At 45.0% G+C, this 21,458-nt stretch overlaps 2 protein-coding genes and 1 long non-coding RNA gene across 6 annotated transcripts in view; 1 reads left to right on the top strand and 2 right to left on the bottom strand.

Annotated features, from left to right (window-relative positions):
* The window catches only part of LOC120998305 (gastrula zinc finger protein XlCGF26.1-like), a 4,064,644-nt gene that overhangs the window by 2,251,296 nt on the left and 1,791,890 nt on the right, over positions 1-21,458 (top strand). The window lies entirely within an intron of this gene.
* LOC120998417 lies at positions 10,533-14,468 on the bottom strand. Its single transcript, XR_005778361.1, has 2 exons — positions 14,406-14,468; positions 10,533-12,041 (listed from the first exon to the last, which is right to left on the bottom strand). It is a non-coding gene; the product is annotated as an uncharacterized LOC120998417 (long non-coding RNA).
* Positions 14,954-19,367, bottom strand: LOC120998391 (gastrula zinc finger protein XlCGF66.1-like). 4 transcript variants are annotated; one of them, XM_040429063.1, is made up of 4 exons: positions 18,600-19,367; positions 17,906-18,061; positions 17,699-17,822; positions 14,954-15,088 (listed from the first exon to the last, which is right to left on the bottom strand). In XM_040429063.1, the coding sequence occupies exons 1-4, from the start codon at positions 18,669-18,671 to the stop codon at positions 14,997-14,999; spliced, it is 444 nt and encodes a 147-aa protein (XP_040284997.1). In that variant the 5' UTR covers positions 18,672-19,367; the 3' UTR covers positions 14,954-14,996. The 4 variants fall into 4 exon arrangements, 3 of the variants coding, with proteins under 3 accessions (XP_040284997.1, XP_040284999.1, XP_040284998.1); XM_040429065.1 differs by lacking the exon at positions 14,954-15,088 and adding an exon at positions 15,113-15,330; XM_040429064.1 differs by lacking the exon at positions 14,954-15,088 and adding an exon at positions 15,350-15,803.

The raw sequence follows: 21,458 nt of genomic DNA, 5'->3' as shown, positions 1-21,458 counted from the left end.
GATGGTCTATATCAGATGGTGGTGCTGGATGTTGTGGCCTGCAGACAAAGCTTTTCCACATTTCAGCCATGCTAACCCTCCCTTCTGAGGTGGTGCCAGTGCCCCAGCTGTGTTGGTGACTTCCTCCTCCGCTTTGTGCTTGTATTCACGCATCTTCCGATCACGCTCCAGTGACAGAAGTAAGGACAGCACGTTGTCCACCCAGTACTAGGCACTGGTAACAATGAGGGTGTTAAGGGGGAATATTAATCACCAATATTTATGCAAATATCGATAATTAATATTCATAAATGGGAGGAGCCGTCTATTGATGACTCCGCCCATTTATACCTAAATAAACATAAAACACTACTGATTACCTCTGATTGCCTATACATTACACTGAACTACACTACGTACGACTTACTATCACTATACTACGGCGGCGACTAGTAAAAACACCATACACTGTATTATGAACAATAAGGAATATTTATTACACAATACAATTATACAAGTCTAACAATATGCTATATCTATATATATTCATAGATCAATGGATATGAATATATATACATACAGAAGTACACACCGCAGTATAGAAATGGTACTACAATAAACACAATACAAGCCTAACTACTCTACACAGCACAATCCCAAATTCCACCCCACACACTATCTATATAATACCATAATACATTTATACACACAAATATCAATAACCTACCCGCCTGACTAATCACTGTCCCTATGGGGTAGTTATCAGGGCAGTGGTAGCAGGGATAAGGCATTGAAGGGGTTAATGGTCAGGACTCTGCAGGCACAGGGCAATGCAGAGGTTAATGCTCTGCAGGGATTTATTCACACACTATATGTCACAGTCTAATATTTGCTTATAATTATATATATCTATATCAATGGAATAGATATATATATTTATAGCAGCACACAACAATATAAGTAACAATACACTATTACGGTACTAACTACGCTAACACATTCCCCAGTCCTCCCCAACATCTAACTACAATTGTACTAATCCCTACGGGGAATAACCAGGGGTTATTACGGAACAGGGGATATGAGGGAACTACAATCCTGGGGGAACACAGGGGATATATGATTATAGGGGGACTCAGGGCAGGAGAGGTTAAGGGTAACCAAGGGTTATACAGGGGGTGACTGGGCTGCTTCCAGGGTACAGGCTCATCAAGGATTAATGCTGAGACATGAAGTCAGCAGCCAGGGGTTAGGGGATGGTTGGTACTCAGCCATTTTTCAGAGCCATGTGGCCTCTCTTCAGGGTGCAGCGCCCATGTGCCTCATTGCAGTCCAGGAATCCAAGAGAGCGCATGTCTGCCATGCTGGGGGCTTTATACCACCAAAGCAGCCCCCCCTCCTCCTTCTTCAACAGGAGGGTGATGACATCATCGTGGGGTCGTGTGACGGAATGCTAGAGCTGAAACAAAGGACTTCCTGCACAAGCTGTAAGCCCCCAGCTGCTGCTACAACATAACATCACCCACTCCCACGTCATAAACGAACCAGGCTGATCAATATATATATGTACACATATACACACTACACAACCTGGGGATACTTAGGTATATACATCCATATAGATGTTTGGGGCCCATCTACATGCATGTCCATATACACAATATCATAAATGGGCAGTAATAAGCCCACCTGCATATGGATATATTATACATAGAGATGTATGCGGACAAGGGGGCATACATACATCTCCATGTATACACCCATACCACCTGGACCGGCCCATGCAAAAGGGCCAATATACATGCATATATGTAAGGGCATATATACATATATATTTAAATCCAAACTTCCCTCAACAATCCCCCTGTTGTCGCAATTCGACAATAAACTTTGGGGAAGTGTTGGGACATATTTGCCCCCTCAACCCCCCTCTTGGTAACAGTTGAGGAAGGACTGAAGTAATATGGCCCTTAGGTACCTAGTCATCACCCATCGTGCACTAACACCTCCGACCTGCCCTTCAACGTAACCAGGCGTCTCCATCCATAGAATACACCGTCTTCTTCTCTGGAATTTACTTGCATCTTACATTATGATCCTCAGGTGTCAGCCACTCCCTATGTAGTCTATTTCTGACTCGGGAATGGCTTCACCTTCGCTGTTTTTATCACTCCACTCAGCGACCGTGTTCTTTCTCTTTGCCAGTGTTGTTCTTCTGGCGTCCGTCACCCCCAATGTCAGTGCCAGTCTATCGGTGTCAGTCACTCCCAATGATTCCAGAATGACTTTACCCTTAATCCATGTAGCACCTCCTTATGGGGTACGGACGGCCATAGGCTGACCTTTTAACACAAGTACAACTTTAGACTCAGTTGTTGGAGAGGTTCTCCCATGGACAGATACGTAGGTCTTTACAAGGTAGGTCAGAATTTCTGGTAAGAGGTGATGTCATAGTACCTAAATACTAACTGCGGGAAAGAACACCGCACTCACTGACATTCAGTCCAACCCTTACAAACGTCACCGTTCTTGGGGTTAAAGTGGCAAATGAACTTGGTAAAGGAGGGGGGGGGGCCTGTCCCTAGGGAATCTACTCTTCCCCATTCACACAAAAACAGGTCACATCCCTCCCAACACCACCAGATTCCATTAAATGTGTGTACCCATAGAGACTCATGCAACCTGGCATATCTCTACACCTCCAAAGACACAGGTAGGTCGCAGACCCCTGTGTCAATGGGAAACGACTATAGGATGCAAATGTGTACAGCCAAATAATAACTCACCGCAATGCGTTGGGCGAGTTTCCCTGGGTATAGGCTGTCACACATTTGTACCTAGAGTGTCTATAGGTCCACAATCAACCAACAAACATAATCAATATATATACAATACAATGTGCTATGGGGTTTCAGGGTAGTACATGTTATACGTCCCGAACCCTCATAGGAAACAAAGTGTCCATAAAATATTTGGCTACAGGACAAAGTTGGAGTTATGTCCTGAGCCTCCTCCTCCGGATAGTTCTGCAAAGTTCTGTCTGGTTCTGGTGTATTTGGTCAGTAAGTCCCTTGACCCTCCGATTACGATGACCAGAACCAGAAGAAGTTTCACTGGGTGAAACAAGTGATAAGTTCTTCCACCCGAACGTCTCCCAAGTCTTCCTCCAGAGCCTTAAATAATGCTCCCGCTGGATTGTGGCACAGTCTTCTCTAAAACACCTCTAGGCAGAGGTCGCTTAGTTGCCAAAATCCAGTGGGATCCTCTGGAGCTTCACAACAGTGTCAGGGGGAATAGCTGGCCTCTTCTGTGGCATCTCCTAGGTTTTTCTTCCGCTCCATATAAAATCACACCTATGGCAGAAGAAAACACCAGGCGCTCCCAGGGGAATTTCTCCCCTAACAGTGCAATTAAATGTGAAAATTTCCAGCACCAATACCTTTAACCCATGGGTAGAGAAAGGTATTGGGCTGCCCTTTATCTCACAGGACCCCTCGTTATCCCAACACTGGTGTCTGAACACCCTACCTTCAGAGGATTGAGTCCTCTGCTGCACATCCCTCTGCACCAACAGATAAGGATGGCCACCCTACTAGGTTAGGATAACTGGAGTTCTGTGGACAAAGCACCATCTTGTTATTGATGGCACCGCATCCCCGTCCACCCATGTGTACCCAGGCTGATTTCCCCCTGTGATCCCGTCTTGTGGGGTCCCGCAGAACCAATGGCATAGGCATGCCCCGGCTCCCCAGGACCCCACAACACAAGAACACAGTCCACACTCTGCTGCCAAACACTCTGCGTCCAATCCCTATCAGAGCTGTGCTGCCTGCTCGGACTAGAATTAAGTGCGCAGCACAAGATTACACCAATGTTGTCTGTCCGCCCCAGTCCCCAGCGCAACACAGCCCTACCGAAAACCTTGAGCAAAACAGTGTTATCTGTATCGATCTGAGACCCTGGCTGCCCAGAATAATATCACATCATCCTTTGTGTAGGATTTCCCGTGTGATATTATCTGCTCGCGAACCTATACGTTCTCGATCCACAGTGTAACACTGTTCCACTGCAAGGGGACACAGAATGAAACAGACAGCAGATGGGACTTACACCACTACTTAAATCAGCATGGTATAACACATCCACAGACAAGGACTACCACCATCAACATCAAGAAAAACTTACAAACAGATAACAAAAACACACAACATGGACATACACAGGGAACAAACGGTGTAACAAATAGTACAGGGGTGTCAAATGTTGCCTAGCCTAGCTTGGCCACTCTGACCCCTCAGCAGCTGGTGATGCTGCCGAGAGGTAACCCCGTTATGGCCAGGCTGACTAGACCCCACTGCACAATTTGTTACCTGGCTGATACTGTTGGACACATTGCAATTACCTGCACAAGGGCAATTCCTTGCAATGTGTCCTTTGTTCCCACACCTGAAACACGCGACTTGGTTTCCTGTCCTGTGTGTTATGTTCCTATCTGTTTCGCAGTGTCTCGCTATGTGACCTAGGCCACCACATGCAAAACATCTGATGTTTGCTCTGCATGGCCCAGGTCCATCTACGCTGCAGCCGTGCTCCCTTCTCCTGAATTGTTCCATCCTCAGGGACGCACTCTTCACAACTGTTCTTTTTCCCAAACTCAGGGAAAAATCTCTGTTAGTCTGGACCGGCTTGACCTGATCATTAGACCGGTCACAGACTACTCTCCCCCCTTGTGGCCCTGCACAGGGCAACGTTTTGGGAGATTCCGACCCTGGCTTTACGGAAAAAGAAAGGGCCGGCACCAACCTGGTGATAACTTGTTGCATGCCAGACATTAGCTGGGACCTTACAGCAACCTGAGCCTTCAATTTGGCTACCGTCACGTCAGTAGAGGCAGTCCGCTCCTTGAAGGCCTTGACCTCAGTATAAGACTGAGTCAACTTAGCCTCAATTTCCTCCTTCTGCCTCTGCAGCTCTACTAACTGTGACTCTATCCTAGCCACCTGCGCATCTCGGTCAACAGTAGACTGCACATTCTCTGCCAGCTGCGCCTGCAATGTCGAAACCTGGTCCGAATTACTGGCACAGCATTGGCAGTGAATGTTCGGAGGAATTGTCTCTGTTGACTGAGACACCAGCGCCACTTCCTTTGGCTTGCAGATGCTAGCCTCAAACGTATGAACGAGTTTGGCCAGCATCCGAAGCCGTTTGGTGGCCTTGTTCAAAACCGTCCGTTTGTTAACACATAGCTTGTCGTAACTACAAGCCTGTGTTAACAAATCGGACCACAGCATTTCTGCTGACTTGTGAGTGGTGGGGAGGATGGGGTTAAATGTGCTGTGTTTAGCTAACTGGTGTAGTGTGGAGAAGTCCATACTCCCGTTTTGATGAGAGGTCATCTTCCTTGGTGTTGTCCTTTGTTGTCCCTTGTATGCTGCGTGGAGAAGGTCCTGTAGTATCTGGAACGCCTTCTCCCGCTCAGCTGGACTTCTCTGTTCAGCTCCAACGGCGATGGTCCTCTCTTCAGTGACGTATGCGACGACTTCTCTCCAGTGTTCAGTGGGCGTGCAAGGCAATCAGAAAATCGTTAATACACAAATCAGAAAGATTTAAATTCTCTGCTGTAGAGATTGCTCCGTGTTTGGTTCTGATTGAACAAAACGCTTTACCTGTACGAACTATCAGGCAATGGACGCTCAGAATCCACTGAACGCGTCCCTCCCGCCTGACTAGTTCACAGCGTAAACGATTTTTTTCACCAAAAACAAACACAGAAAACAAATTCCTAGCAGTGGGCCTGGCTCGCCAATGTTAGGGGGGAATATTAATCACCAATATTTATGCAAATATCGATAATTAATATTCATAAATGGGAGGAGCCGTCTATTGATGACTCCGCCCATTTATACCTAAATAAACATAAAACACTACTGATTACCTCTGATTGCCTATACATTACACTGAACTACACTACGTACGACTTACTATCACTATACTACGGCGGCGACTAGTAAAAACACCATACACTGTATTATGAACAATAAGGAATATTTATTACACAATACAATTATACAAGTCTAACAATATGCTATATCTATATATATTCATAGATCAATGGATATGAATATATATACATACAGAAGTACACACCGCAGTATAGAAATGGTACTACAATAAACACAATACAAGCCTAACTACTCTACACAGCACAATCCCAAATTCCACCCCACACACTATCTATATAATACCATAATACATTTATACACACAAATATCAATAACCTACCCGCCTGACTAATCACTGTCCCTATGGGGTAGTTATCAGGGCAGTGGTAGCAGGGATAAGGCATTGAAGGGGTTAATGGTCAGGACTCTGCAGGCACAGGGCAATGCAGAGGTTAATGCTCTGCAGGGATTTATTCACACACTATATGTCACAGTCTAATATTTGCTTATAATTATATATATCTATATCAATGGAATAGATATATATATTTATAGCAGCACACAACAATATAAGTAACAATACACTATTACGGTACTAACTACACTAACACATTCCCCAGTCCTCCCCAACATCTAACTACAATTGTACTAATCCCTACGGGGAATAACCAGGGGTTATTACGGAACAGGGGATATGAGGGAACTACAATCCTGGGGGAACACAGGGGATATATGATTATAGGGGGACTCAGGGCAGGAGAGGTTAAGGGTAACCAAGGGTTATACAGGGGGTGACTGGGCTGCTTCCAGGGTACAGGCTCATCAAGGATTAATGCTGAGACATGAAGTCAGCAGCCAGGGGTTAGGGGATGGTTGGTACTCAGCCATTTTTCAGAGCCATGTGGCCTCTCTTCAGGGTGCAGCGCCCATGTGCCTCATTGCAGTCCAGGAATCCAAGAGAGCGCATGTCTGCCATGCTGGGGGCTTTATACCACCAAAGCAGCCCCCCCTCCTCCTTCTTCAACAGGAGGGTGATGACATCATCGTGGGGTCGTGTGACGGAATGCTAGAGCTGAAACAAAGGACTTCCTGCACAAGCTGTAAGCCCCCAGCTGCTGCTACAACATAACATCACCCACTCCCACGTCATAAACGAACCAGGCTGATCAATATATATATGTACACATATACACACTACACAACCTGGGGATACTTAGGTATATACATCCATATAGATGTTTGGGGCCCATCTACATGCATGTCCATATACACAATATCATAAATGGGCAGTAATAAGCCCACCTGCATATGGATATATTATACATAGAGATGTATGCGGACAAGGGGGCATACATACATCTCCATGTATACACCCATACCACCTGGACCGGCCCATGCAAAAGGGCCAATATACATGCATATATGTAAGGGCATATATACATATATATTTAAATCCAAACTTCCCTCAACAGAGGGCAACTGGGCGGTCGTTGGGCAGACACTGCAGCATGTACTCGCTCATGTGTGCCAGTCTGCCCAGAGGCAACAACAAGCTGTCCTCATTGGGAGGTATATTGTCTGTGTCCTCTGTATCCCCCCAGCCACGCTCCATTGATGCCCCTGAGCGGATTTGGGTGCCACCCTGCTGTGAACGCGGTTTCTCCTCCTCCTCCAAAACTGTGCCCTGACTGGACAGTTGTGTACCTGGCCGCTGTTTGTGCAGGAACCCACCCTCTGAGCCACCTGTGGACGACTGGCCTGAGAACCGTGGGAATAATCCCTGTTCCTCCTCCTCCTGTGCCACATCCATCCATCATCGCTGAAGTGGTTTTTTTCAGGGAGACATAGAAGTGGGATAGTAAGGCTGATGACGGCGTCATCAGCACTGGCCATGTTGGTGGAGTACTCGAAACAGCACAACACAGCACACATACATGCCACTTGGACGCACACTTTTTGGTGAAATTGTGCTGTTCCGCAGAGCGACTCACCCGTGCTTGCTGCAGTTGAAACTCCACTATCGCCTGCTGCTGTTCGCACAGTCTCTCCAGCATGTGCAAGGTGGAGTTCCACCTTGTGGGTACTTCGGATATCAGGCGGTGAGCAGGAAGGCCGACGTTACGCTGCAGCACAGACAGGCGAGCAGCAGCAGGGTGAGAAACCCCGAAAGCCTGCACTTTCTGCAGCATTTTTCAGGAACCTCTGCACCACCAAATTCAGCACATGCTCCAGGGAAGGGATGTGCGTCAAACTGGCTAGGCCCAGAGCTGCTACGAGATTTCACCCGTTGTCACACACAACCAGGCCGGACTTGAGGCTCAGCGGCACCAACCACTCATCGGTCGGTTCTTCAATGCCCATCCACAGCTCCTGCGCGGTGTGGAGTTTTCCCCCAAACAGATGAGTTTCAGAACAGCCTGCTGTCACTTCCCCCTGGCTGTGCTGAAGTTGGTTGTGCAGTTGTGCTGACCGGATGAGGAGGAAGTGGAGGAGGAGGCACCGAGAAACGTCCAGCAATCCTTAGTGACAGGACGTGCGCCAAACTGCTTTCTGCCTCAGGCCCAGCCGCCACTACATTTGCCCAGGGGGCAGTTAGGGAGATATAACGTCCCTGCCTGTGGACCTTGCCACTGATAGGGTTGCGCAGCGCACACCTGATATTGTCCTCCACTTAATTCATGCAGGGGAGGGATGGCCTGCCTGTAAAAGTAGTGGCAGCTGGGAACCACGTACTGTGGGACAGCCACTGTAAGTTTTTAAAACTGTCCATCTCCATCAGACGGAATGGCAGCATTCAGGGACAGGGATCACGGGTGGGTAGTGGGGTACTTCCTCTTTCTCTCCGATGTGTGGGGGATGGACAGCTGAACGCTTCCATGGGATAGTGTGGAGATGCTCGGTGACACTGCTGGTGGTGTTGCTTTGACATCCTCTCTTTGCGGGGTGCCCGAGTTGCCCTGCCACTCCAGGGGGGGGGGGGGGGGGGGAGTAAGAGGCTGAGACGGCAGCAGAAGAGGGAGTAAGAGGTGCCTCAGATGTTTTGTGGTTTTTCAGGTGTTTACTCCACTGCAGCTTGTGCTTTGCAGTTAGATGCCTGGCCATGCAGGTGGTGCTCCGGTTTAGAACATTTATGTCTCGCTTAAGCTTTGACTGCACAGTGTGCAAACCACCTGTGTCTTGTCGTCAGAACATTGCCTAAAGAACTGCCATGCCATGGAACTCCTTTGCTCTGGCTTTGGTGTGCTCTGTCCCTCAGAACTGTGGGCATTAGCAGGTGTACTGGCTAAGGGTCGGCCACTGTGGTTTTGCATCCTGCTCCATCTTTTGCTGTGCGGCTGGTGCTGCGTGACCACCACCGCGTCCTCTGAACTACACACATCTCTCAGATGGCCTGGGTTTCATGTCAGGTCTAAGACCTCATCATCTTCCACCCACTCCTCACCCCTGCCTTCCTGGCCGGTCTGCACACTTCCGAAAGCCCCAGCAGTTGACACATGTGTTTCGTCATCATAAGAGACATGCTTCAGTGGTCCTCTCACATCCTCGAACATAAGTGGTTGGGCATCAGTGCACTCAATCTCTTCCACTTCTGGGGCAGGGCTAGGTGGATGGCCCACGGAAACCCCGCCAGCAGTTATCAAAAATCATAAGAGACTCCTGCATGATGTGGCTCAGACTGCTTGGCTGATGCGCAAGGGGTTCAGGTGGAAGACGGATGCCCGCGGGCTGCCGATGCAGTGGACCGGGTTGAAGACCTGGAAGCACTGTCAGCCATCCAATCTACTACCGCCTCTACTTGTTCTAGCCTTACCATTCGTACAGCAGTATTCAGGCCTACAAAATGACGCAGAACGTCCTGTCGCCTAAGTACACCAGAGAAAGGTGTTTCATTTGGGTGCGTAGCTGGCACAGATCGACAACGTTCTCTCCCTGCAGCAGGAACTCCACCACCACCAACACCAGCAGCACCACAACCACATCCCTAATTTGATGCTCTCCTCATTTTTTTACGGTCACCCACAAAATTGGCTGACAGACGAACAATTGTATTTTCTGTGTCACGGGTGCAAATGAGGTGTATCTCAACCCAAAAAATGGCTATAGGTCACCCACAGAATGAACAGATAGATTAACTATTCTATTTCCATGTCACAGATGCAAAGGAGGTGTTTTGCTCCCCAAAAAATGGGTTTATGTCACCCAGAGAATTAACAGACAGATAAAATATTGTATTGCTATTGTGCTGCTGTAAGACTAAGGGAGAACAGATTAATTTTAAAAATGTGCCCTTCCTGAATGGGCAATTCAAACCCTGGATCTAAATCTCATCATGATTCCAGCAGAATATAAAACTGGCTGTGCTTTCCATGGCAGAATGGGAAACATAACATCACATATTATTGATCAGTAGATGGTACATCCTCATTCACACCTGTGTATTTTGTTTAGCATCTTATATCAGTATTTGTAAGACAAAACTAAACTAAAATACCAATTAAAATATACAAGTGTAAATGAGGCAGTCTAATAAATAACTGCTGGAGGTTTTTTTTGGTGAAAGGGGAATTACAAAGTATTCAAGCCACAAAAATATAGGGGCTTATTTGTGAATTATTTTAACAAATTGTGTATTCAGTCATTTATTGTTTTTTTTTTTTTGCTCAGTTCCATCAATATTATATTTATATACCATATGGCTGAGGATAAAATATTGATTATGGCCACAAAAATTTACATGGGTGTCCGTATTCCACTATGTCACTCTGGAGTGCAGTGTGGATGGAGGTATGAATACAGTAAGAAGAAACAAGGTTCATGGGGACAATTCAGAGTGACTGCTCTGACAGTAAAAAGGCTTTCTTCATCATATCCATCATACTTTTCCTCCATAGATTCTGTTCTCAAGTAAAAATTATTTGGGTGTTTGGGAGGATCCAGGCTATTTCCACCCAAAAAATGGAAAACATTGGCTGGTAAATGTCTATGAATAACCTGATGGGCTACACATTTTATTTTTCTCTTCCCTAGCATTTCTCACATTCCAAACAAGAATATGGTTTCATCTCATTGTGAATTCTCTGATGAGTTTCAGAACTGCATCTCCTTGTAAAACTGTTTGAGTGATAAAACATCAAAACGGATTCTCCTCTGTGTGACTTTTCTCGTGTCTAACAAGATTTGATTTATGTGTAAAACATTTCCCGCATACTGAACATGAATACGGCTTCTCTCCTGTGTGACTTCGCTGATGAGAGGCAAGTTTAGCTCTGGTAAAAAAACATTTCCCACAGAGTGAACAGGAATGTGGCTTATTTCCTATGTGAATTCTCTGATGCGTAGCAAGATTTGATTTATTGATAAAACATTTCCCACATACTGAACACGAATACGGCTTCTCTCCTGTGTGAACTCTCTGATGATTCTCAAGTGTAGCTTTAGTAATATAACACTTCCCACATAGTGAACATGAAAATGGTTTCTCTCCAGTGTGACTTCTCTCATGTCTAACAAGATTTGACTTATTTGTAAAGCATTTCCCACATAATGAACATGAATACGGCTTCTCTCCTGTGTGACTTCTCTGATGATCCATATATTTGGTTTTAGCAGAAAAACATTTCCCACATTCTGAACATGAATACGGTTTATCTCCTGTATGAATTCTCTCATGTGTAGCAAGATCTGATTTATGCATGAAATATTTCCCACATTCTGAACATGAATATGACTTCTCTCCTGTGTGACTTCGCTGGTGTTTAAGTAGATGTGACTTCTGAATAAAACATTTCCCACATTCTGAACATGAATATGGCTTCTCTCCCGTATGAATTCTTCTGTGTGTAGAAAGTTTACAGCTTTTTGTAAACTGCTTTCCACATTCACCACAATGAAACCTTTTACCCCCTTTCTGCTCGGTACTTATGATAACAATCTGTGATTGGTCAGGAGAAGGTTCCTCATGATTAGGAGGATTATATGATAGATCTGTAGTGTGAAGTCCTGGACGTACGTTACAGGTAATGAGGTTTTCTCCCAAAGAGTGCTGCAGGATATCTTCATCTTCTTCTTTATAATGTAGAGATAATATAAAACTTCTTTCAGACTTTTTACTGCAATTTTCTGTTAGGAAAAAAATTGACTTTGTTAGTTTTTTTTTCAAACCACTAAGTAGATAGAATTATAGTATTCCTATTAAGCTGCCAACACACATGCAGTATTTGATACAGATTTTTTTAGCCAAAGGCAAAAAGTGGATCAGCAAGATGGAGAAGTATACACCATTCCTCTAGAATCCACTTCCTGCTTTCATTCAAAAACTGCACGAAAAACTGCGTAGACTAAATTTGATAGAATAACAAAAAAAAAAAGAGAGAAGCACATCACTGGTAATCGGATGTGGCCAACACCCTTTAAGGCTAGGTTCACATCTGCAGCAGAGGTTTTGGCAAAAAAGGATGAAATACCACCAGACCCCGTTTTAGTAAATGGGATCCGTCAGGCATCAGCTGTGACCGGCACATGCCACATCCTGTGATTCTGGCATTCTGTTCATATCCCGGAACAGAATAGTGCAATCTAAAAGCAGATGTGAACCTAGCCTAATCCAAACTGGACATCACTTTAATAACTAACGTTCTTACAGTCTGATCATGGCTGGATTCTACCTTTGACAAGATGATGAGTCATGAGACACAGCGCACATCTCAGGCTGGATTCGTGGAGATGACAATGCGGTCTGTATAGTGTAATGGCCGCACAGTCATTAGATCCCAGGTATATAGACATCTTTAGAATGTAGAGAAATAGACAGAGTGAGGTCATCAATCAGAATCTATAAGAAAGGTTCCAGCACCTGCTAAAATTTCAGGTTGTTCTCATAGAAACAACGGTCCTACTAAGTACCACTAAGTGTCCACTTAGTGCAGGAAATCATCGCTGAGGACACGTCTCCATAGAGGACAGTGACCCGTTCCAGAAGTTTACAGGTTGGGGACTGGAAGCATTATTGATTTTATTTATTTTCGGTGGAACACGTTCTGGGGCCTAATGAAAATAGGGGGTAATGCTGCAAAGTCCCTTTAAGGGTGGGGAAAAAAATTATTAATAAAACAAAGAATCAAAGGAAGAGTCTCTCCTTAAATGACGTCAACTGATGTCATGCTGTCAGCTGGCCAAGAAGTGGCTCTACTCAAGTGAGCTCAGAAACCTTTGCCCTGGTAAAATGAGCCGATTGTTTCTCCTCTGCTATATCTTTATGTCACGGTCCCTCAGGTGACTGATGTCAGGAAATCAAGGAGATTGGCTGAGCGTGGAGGAATTTAACAGCCTTCTTGATTTCTCTTGATTCAGTGTTGATAGGGTTAATGTTGCTCAGTGGTCATCACATCTGCCCTTTATAGTCTCACCCCACACTTCTGACTATGTGGTTGATAGCTTCATTTGGGTTTGGCTGAGCTGATGTGAGGTCGTCTCTGGTGTTCCTGCTCGTCCGTCTCTACAGAAGGTAAGTGTCGCGTTTATTTGTATTTGTTATATTCCATGTTGTTGTATCTGGGCCTGAGACAGACTTCCATTCGTCCATCTAGGAAGGAATGGGTTGTCTCTGGTCCTATACCTTATAGGGAAATCAGGGCCTAGGTATCCTGCTTATGAATATTCCTACCTTCAAGGTCTATTCATATTAATAGGTAGTCAGGGCCCGGATTAGGGTTGTCTAGGAGGTGACCTGTTTCTTCCCTAGTTTCCAGACCCTGTTACTGTTCCCCTTCCCTCCTGTGTTCAGTGTGGAGTTTCCTCCCCACACTGATCGTGACACTTTATGACACTTCATGTACTTTCTTTGTTTTTGTAACAATTAAGCACAGCACCTTGGTATAGTAAAACTTGCCCTAAAGAACGTAAACATCTTGGCAGAGTATAAATTGAGGCTTATGTTACCGATTTGCCAAGGTGCAAGGTCTAAGTTGGGTGTATGGTTTTCGGGACATCTCCACCCATTTTTTTAAGAGTGGTGGCAGGACTGGTAGTTCCGTTTCATGGACTGTTATGTCTCGTGGACTATCAGTAGCTTGAATAAGGAGGAGAGGATGAGATGAAGGCATATACTCTTTACAGTCTCCCCACGTTGCATTGATGGACAGCAGCGTTTTGTGATAACTAGCCTAAGATAGGGCACCATAAACCTGGTGACAGATTTTCTTTAAATGGGCTATTCAGGATTAGGAAAACATGGCTGATATCTTCTAAAAACAGTGCCACCCCTGTCCATGAGTGGTGTGTGATATTGAAACTCCACTCCATTTACTTCATTGCAGCTCAGCTTCAATAACAGACAGGTGTGGCACTGTTTTTGGAAGACAGCCACCATCTTTTTCTAATCCTGGACAATCCCTTTAACCTGTGCATACACATTAGATGGACGTCAGGCGAACGTGCAACTTTAAGAAACCTTGTAATTCCCTTCCTCCATTCATTATTCCATACCTGTGGTGACATCTCCTGTAATGTCCTCCTCCACCTCACTTTTACACGGGGGATCGCCCATCATCCGCTCTTCATCCTCCACTTTAATATCAGTCACATCTTCCCCCTGATTTGTCATCTGTAACAATTCAGTACAATACAGCAGACAGGTGGGAAATCTAACAGATCCACATAAGAGACCCCCACAATCTATGACCCCTCTATGACCGCAGGACCCCCCTATATAAATGTGTATAGGGCTCAGCTCCAGCTACCTGATGGTTCTCTGGGAGCTTCTCCTCTGGACAGTCCTGGGAATACAGAGGACGGGGACATCTCTCGGGGGGATTTCCTTCTATGAGTCCATCTGTAGGAAACACACAGGGACAGGACAGATTATTACATGTGATGATAAGATGATGGGAGTAGTATCCAGGTGACCCATGACAGCCCCCCCTCCTTACACTGCTGATCGCCCCATAAATCCGTCTCCTCTTCTGCTTCATCTTTAACCTTAATATGAATCAGATTTTCATCCTAAAGAAGAGAAATGTAAAATGATGTTTGGTTCAATCTCTCTCTGGTCAGATTCTGGTGAGACTTCAGATCCATCTACCTGATGGTTCTGTGGGAGCTTCTCCTCTGGACAGTCCTGGGAATACAGAGGACGGGGACATCTCTCGGGGGGATTTCTCCTCCTGGATCTATCTGTGGAGACACAAGCACACAGTGACTGAATACATGGCCTCCTGTAGATCTGTCTATAGATCAGACTCTTCTCTCCTTCACTTCTAGGTTTAGTGATCATGGCCTAGTAATCCCAAGCTTGCAGCTGCAGCTCCATTCATAGACTCGGCTTTCACTCCTTCCTCAGGGGCATCCATTTTCAGCAGGTGGAAGAGACTCAGACATCATGGATTTAGATGGCTTGCCTGGTGAAGAACACCTATATCCAAATACGTATAAGGAAATTACAAGAGAGGGAACCAACCATGAAGACCATCATCAACCACAGGTACTCAACAACTCTTTTCAGTCAAAAACATCATAAAAGCTCAATACTTGCAAGCAATCACTTCTAGAGAGGGGCCTGTCGTTTGTACAACATACCAGGAAAGCATTTAACCTCTTTCAGGACTTACACAAATTCACACAAAACTAACTCTACAAAGGCACTTCAGCACATCCTTTCTTAACATAATCTCCCTACTTTTCGATTCACTTTGTCCATCTGTCAACAAGCTTTCAAATTTCCTCATTAAAAATGTTTTAGGCTGAGCTGTGAGCCACATATGCACTGCTGTCTTCACCTTCACATAATCCACTGTCACTCATCTACCTAACAGAATCTGTGCACCGTCAATGCTGTCATCAGTCGAGGACGGGCGTCTGGCTCTTTCTTCATGACACTTGTGCGACCTGCATTGAATTTCTCACATTTAAACACATCTTTGCGAAAAAACACTTTCTCCATACTCTGCACACTTTAATTACTATAACTAGACCCACCCTCAGGACTACAAAAAAGTTTGTGCAAATCACAAGTGGGGCAGCTGTTGTTTCTTGCACCGCAATCAAAATTAAACTGGCATAATACATTTAAACCTGTACAGAAGTGACTGGAGAGGTTATGTCGAAAAATTATGTATTAGTCTTTTCTAAAAGTTGATTAAATGTATAGTCACAGTGCAGATAGTTTTTGGCTCACTCTCCTATAACCAAAAACAGGTACCGCAATGACCATGGAAGTCACACACTGAATCGATGAAGGGGTTCTCCGGGAATGAAGAAAATTAAAATACCTAAATATTACTTTATTTAAAATATATTCCCAAATACCTTTCATTAGTTATAATGGCTCATTATATATATATATATGGAGCAATCATTAGGAGAAATAAAATGGCCGCCATCCTATTAGTACACACAAAACCTGTCCTAATCACACAAGAGGACAAGTTACTTCAGAGCACTGAGGTAAAGAGCCGCCTCATCCTCCTCTCTGCTCGTCAGGGATTTATGATCTTGAATACAGCTGATAAAGATATTCAGCTGAATTTCTGTAGAAACTGAGTTCATGAGGAGACATGAAGTACAGAGAGGAGCAGGGGATGTGGTAATGAGCAGCAGCACTTGTATGCAGTCTCCATTACCACAGTCAGTCCTGTCCGTCCTCTCTGTACTTCATGTCTCCTCATGAACTCCGTTCCTACAGAGATTCAGCTGAAGATCTCATCATTTCTATTCAGAATCATAATCCTTTTAGGAGAGGAGGATGAGGCGGCTCTTTAGCTCAGTGTGCTGAAGTAACTTGTCCTGCTGTGTGATTAGGACAGGTTTTGTGTGTACTAATAGGATGGCGGCCATTTTATTTCATTATAACTAATGAAAGGTATTTGGGAATATATTTATAATAAAGTAATATTTAAGTATTTTCAGTAATTTCATTTTCTTAATTCCCAGAGATCCCCTTTAATGGCGTGCTTGGAAGATAGGTTAATCATGTCTAACTATCCTTATAGAAACTGTATAAGATAATATAGCCACTATATTCATGACATAATACTGGAAGGTGAGAAAGGAGTAAATAGAAATGATCGGGGAATCAGGATAACACAAAATATTAATAAGAACGAAATTGTGTTTCCGGACCTGATTGTGCCGCATAATGAAAATTAATTTTTTATGGCCACACAATTCCAGGAAGTAGGTACGACCAATAGTTATCTAAATGTTCACAGTGGGCATTACGAGAAGTGGATCCAAAATAAAACCTAAAGCCAAGACAAGAGAATTGCAGAAAACTTTAATAAAAGAGCACCTGGCAAACAAGAGCAAGTATTACAAAAACTTTAGAGATAACGGTCGCCCAAAACCTCTGCCGTTTAATTCCGCGAGAGAAAAGGATTCTTACCCAACGAGATTGGTCTCAATAGAATGAGTAAAATTATGTACATTAATGTAATTACAACATGGTCATCAATGCCGACATCACATTTAAGCCCTCGTCAGGAGATATACATTAGATGGGTGTGCCAATATGTAATTATACAATGTCATACCATGACAAACATTACCTATAAGCTCACAAAAAAGCATACATGTTGTATGTAGTTTTGTGGGATACTTCTCCATAGAATACTATAGTCTAATATCAATGGGACACTCATAGCTGACATTGGTTGGAGCCTTATGGATATGTTTGACAATGATGACAAATGTACGTCTCTAATGTGATATGAAAAAAGCCTAAATACCTGTATGTACACATCACACATGGTGGCATTTAACAACCAGTGCCTGCTGATATATACCTGGTGATGTCAGAGGCCGTGGATCCTCCATTATAAAGTCTTTGTACAGACACATGTATCCTTCTACATACTCCCACTCCTCCATGGAAAAATAGACCGCCACATCCTGACACCTTACAGGAACCTGACAACACAATGACACAGTCATCACCCAGACCCCTCCAGTGCTGTTACTGGAGAATTTCCCAGCATTCCCAGCAGTGTCACCTCTCCAGTCAGCAGCTCCATCATCTTGTGGGTGAGTTCTAGGATCTTCTGATCATGTATCAGGTGGGGAGGCTCAGTGATGGGGGTCCTGCTCCACCCTCCTGACCCATGGATGATGGGAGTCCCCCCCGATGTCTTCTTCACTATGGTGTAATCCTGTGGATGGAGAGAGACACTTAAGGAAATAAATTCCTTCCTGACTCCAGATCTACAATCAGAATCCCTCCCTGGATCATGGCCCCATCTGCAGTAATCTCTAGAAAATCCCCCATGATTCCTTCCTCTGGCAGAGAGCTCTATAGTTTCACTGCTCTTACAGTAAAGACTCCTCTTGTATGTTGGTGGAGAAACCTTTCCTCTAGTCGTAGTGGAGGCCTCCTTGTTATAGTCCAGTATCATCTAGATGTCAGACTAGTGGTAGAAATCCTCCCTCTAGGCCACACTTCGGCCATCTCCTCCTCTGGTTTCCCTCCTCCTGGGTACAACGTGCCTACTTACCTTCTCATGGCTCCTGCAACATAACTGTTGGTTACCATGAAACATCACTCACCATATGGTGGCTGATCTTCAGGTTCTCCATCACTTGGAAGGCCTGGAGACCGTTATACAGGATATGGACTCTTCCAATCACTTCCTATGATGTCTGACTTGTTACAGAATACAATAAAGAGGAGAGAAATCTAGAAAAATTTACCTCTCCGCTCAGCAGGTAGATGATCTCCAAGGTGAAGTCTAATAATCTTCTGCTGATCTCCTTCCTGTCCATCCTTGGTGGTCATTCAGGAGAAGAGGAGAGAACTGGAGGAGCTGGAGGCTTCTAGTACTGCAGGTGCCTTTATGAGAAAAGGAGAGGCTGGAAATCATTCTAGGGACAAGAGCATTAGTGAGATCCAGAACCGCACTTATTGAGCTTTCAGAGCAGTGCAGTGAATGGAGGTAGGATATTTAAGGTCCAGGAAGTGGAGTACAAAAACTCTGTGTTATCTGATCACTAAATGGTCAATTCAACCATTCAGCCCCATACAGATTCAGTGTTTATTGGCAGCACATTCCAGTTTACATATGTCAATGTGCTGCTGTCAAACGATGATTTGTGCCGTAAGTGGCACAGATTGGAGGCATTTGTGTAGTAATTGGATCAAGTTGGAGGCATCAGTGTAATGATTGGCACATGGTGGAGGCATTGGGGTAGTGACTCGGAGGATTCGTTGCTGTGACATCAAAGCAGTTAGAGAGATAGATGAGCCTAGCTGCTGCATTCAGGATAGATTGGAGAGGGCAGAGTTTAGTGCCGTGGAGACAATTAGTAATGAGTTACAGCAATCAAGACAAGAATGGATCAGAGCAACAAAAATAATTTGTGCCATTTCCGCATTAAGAAAGAGAGGATTCAGGAGATGTTTGCAAGGTGATAAGCAGGGTGTTCTAGTGATGATAGATAATCAGTTCTCACCTCTCCTGTGTTCTCCCCTGTCATTATACTATAAACCAGGCATCCTCAAACTGCGGCCCTCCAGCTGTTGTAAAACTACAACTCCCACAATGCCCTGCTGTAAGCTGATACCTGTAGGCTGTTCGGGCATGCTATAAACAGTGATAAGCAGAGTGTTCTAGTGGTGATAGAAAATCAGTTCTCATGTCTCCTGTGTTCTCTCCTGTCCTTATACTATACACAGGGTGTTCTATTGGTGATATATAATCAGTTCTCACCTCTCCCGTGTTCTCTGCTGTCCTTATACTATAAACAGTGATAAGCAGGGTGTTCTAGTGATGATAATCAGTTCTCACCTCTCCTGTGTTCTCTCCTGTCATACTATAAACGGTGATAAGCAGGGTGTTCTAATGGTGATAGATAATCAGTCCTTACCTCTCCTGTGTTCTATCCTGTCCTTATACTATATACAGTGAAAAGCAGGGTGTTCTAGTGATGATAATCAGTTCTTACCTCTCCTCTGTTCTCTCCTGTCTCTTATACTATATACAGTGATAAGCAGGGTGTTCTAGTGATAAATAATCAGTTTTCACCTCTCCTGTGTTCTCTCCTCTCCTTATACTATATACAAGAGAAAGACAAAAAAAACACAGCGCCTCATGTGTGGTATCGCCTTATGGATATTACAGTTTTATGGAGTGTATTTCGCTTACACAACAACTGTATATGCCTTAGCTGGTATCTATCCCCACCAGCATCAGGGAATGCCGTGCTGCTGCCTGGGTCACTTCCTGTCTCAATTCCAAGATTCCAGGAAAAGGTTTGTAGAGAAAAAAATAAAATAAATGTGTGAGACCATTTGTTCGGCGCTGCTGGCATTTTGATAAATCCACAGGATTATTAATATTCTTTTATTGAATTCAAGTCAACGCGTTTCAAGGGCGAAACGCCCCCTTCATCAGGACAATTTACAGAATAAACGTTTGCTCGCTACTAGAATATTTAAAAGACAATTTTGGTGGGTTGATCTGGGGGAGGTTCAGAGGCAGGAGCGGGCGTGTTTAACATAATGAGCCTCCTAATCTGTCGACCTCATTACCAGAGCCCGTCAATTACATTCTATTATACTGATTACAAGGTCAGAGAGAACACATTAGTAACCAGTGTTGCGTACAAAGGGATACATGATATATTGTTTTAATGCAGACTTTAACAGCGCTGTATCGAGCGCTTCATCTCCTGTCTTTTTGCCCATCTATTACAATTAATAGCTCCTCCACAGCGCTGACATCCTAGTGGCATCGCATCGCACACAGCTACTTTGTGCAGCACCGAAGCCGCTCATATCAGTACAACTCCGAATCAGATCTTGGCCGCCATTCGCACCAGCCTGACCTCTCCCCTGGGTGAGCAGATTTTGGCGGCTCAATCTGGTGCTCCCTCTGGGAGACCCAACGGCAGATGTTTTGTGCCTGAGGAGTTGCGCACTCGGTTGTTGCGAACCTACCAGAACTCCAAGACCGCGGGGCATCCTGGAAAGAATCAGCTGTCCTGGGCTGTTTCACGTCTGTTCTGGTGGCCTTCCCTACGTTCCGACATCGCCGCATATGTAGCGGCATGCTCCGTTTGTGCCCAGAGTAAGTCCCCTCGGCACCTTCCGTTGGGCCTTCTGCAACCCATAGCCACCGGGGAGCGCCCATGGTCACACCTGGGGATGGATTTCATTGTGGACCTCCCTGCATCCCGAGGCCATACGGTCATTCTCATGATTGTGGATCGGTTTTCCAAAATGTGCCACTGTGTTCCTCTCAAGAAGTTACCCTCTGCACAAGAGTTGGCCACGATTTTTGCTAGGGAGGTCTTCCGGTTGCACGGTTTGCCCAAGGAGATTGTGTCGGATCGGGGGAGTCAGTTTGTGTCCAGGTTCTGGCGCGCCTTTTGCTCCCAGTTGGGGATTCATCTCTCCTTCTCCTCGGCCTACCACCCTCAGTCCAATGGGGCCGCAGAACGATCCAATCAGGCCTTGGAGCAATTCCTTCGTTGCTATGTCTCCGATCACCAAGACAATTGGGTTGACCTCCTGCCTTGGGCTGAGTTTGCCAGGAACACGGCGGTGAACTC

Source organism: Bufo bufo, chromosome 4, assembly GCF_905171765.1.
Source record: "Bufo bufo chromosome 4, aBufBuf1.1, whole genome shotgun sequence".
Classification (NCBI taxonomy): domain Eukaryota; kingdom Metazoa; phylum Chordata; class Amphibia; order Anura; family Bufonidae; genus Bufo; species Bufo bufo.
The sequence above is the reverse complement of the archived record's forward strand: the minus strand, read 5'-3'. Positions and strand labels throughout refer to the sequence as shown.

Bases quoted from the DNA above. Each gene is read 5' to 3' on its own strand.
- LOC120998391 (XM_040429063.1), bottom strand. From the start codon at position 18,671: ATGGACAGGAAGGAGATCAGCAGAAGATTATTAGACTTCACCTTGGAG. The intron at 17,823-17,905 runs GTGACACTGCTG...TTGTGTTGTCAG, and splicing joins TGGAGCTGCTGACTGGAGAG to GTTCCTGTAAGGTGTCAGGA. The intron at 15,089-17,698 runs GTATATATCAGC...CTCCACAGATAG, and splicing joins ACGGCCTCTGACATCACCAG to ATCCAGGAGGAGAAATCCCC.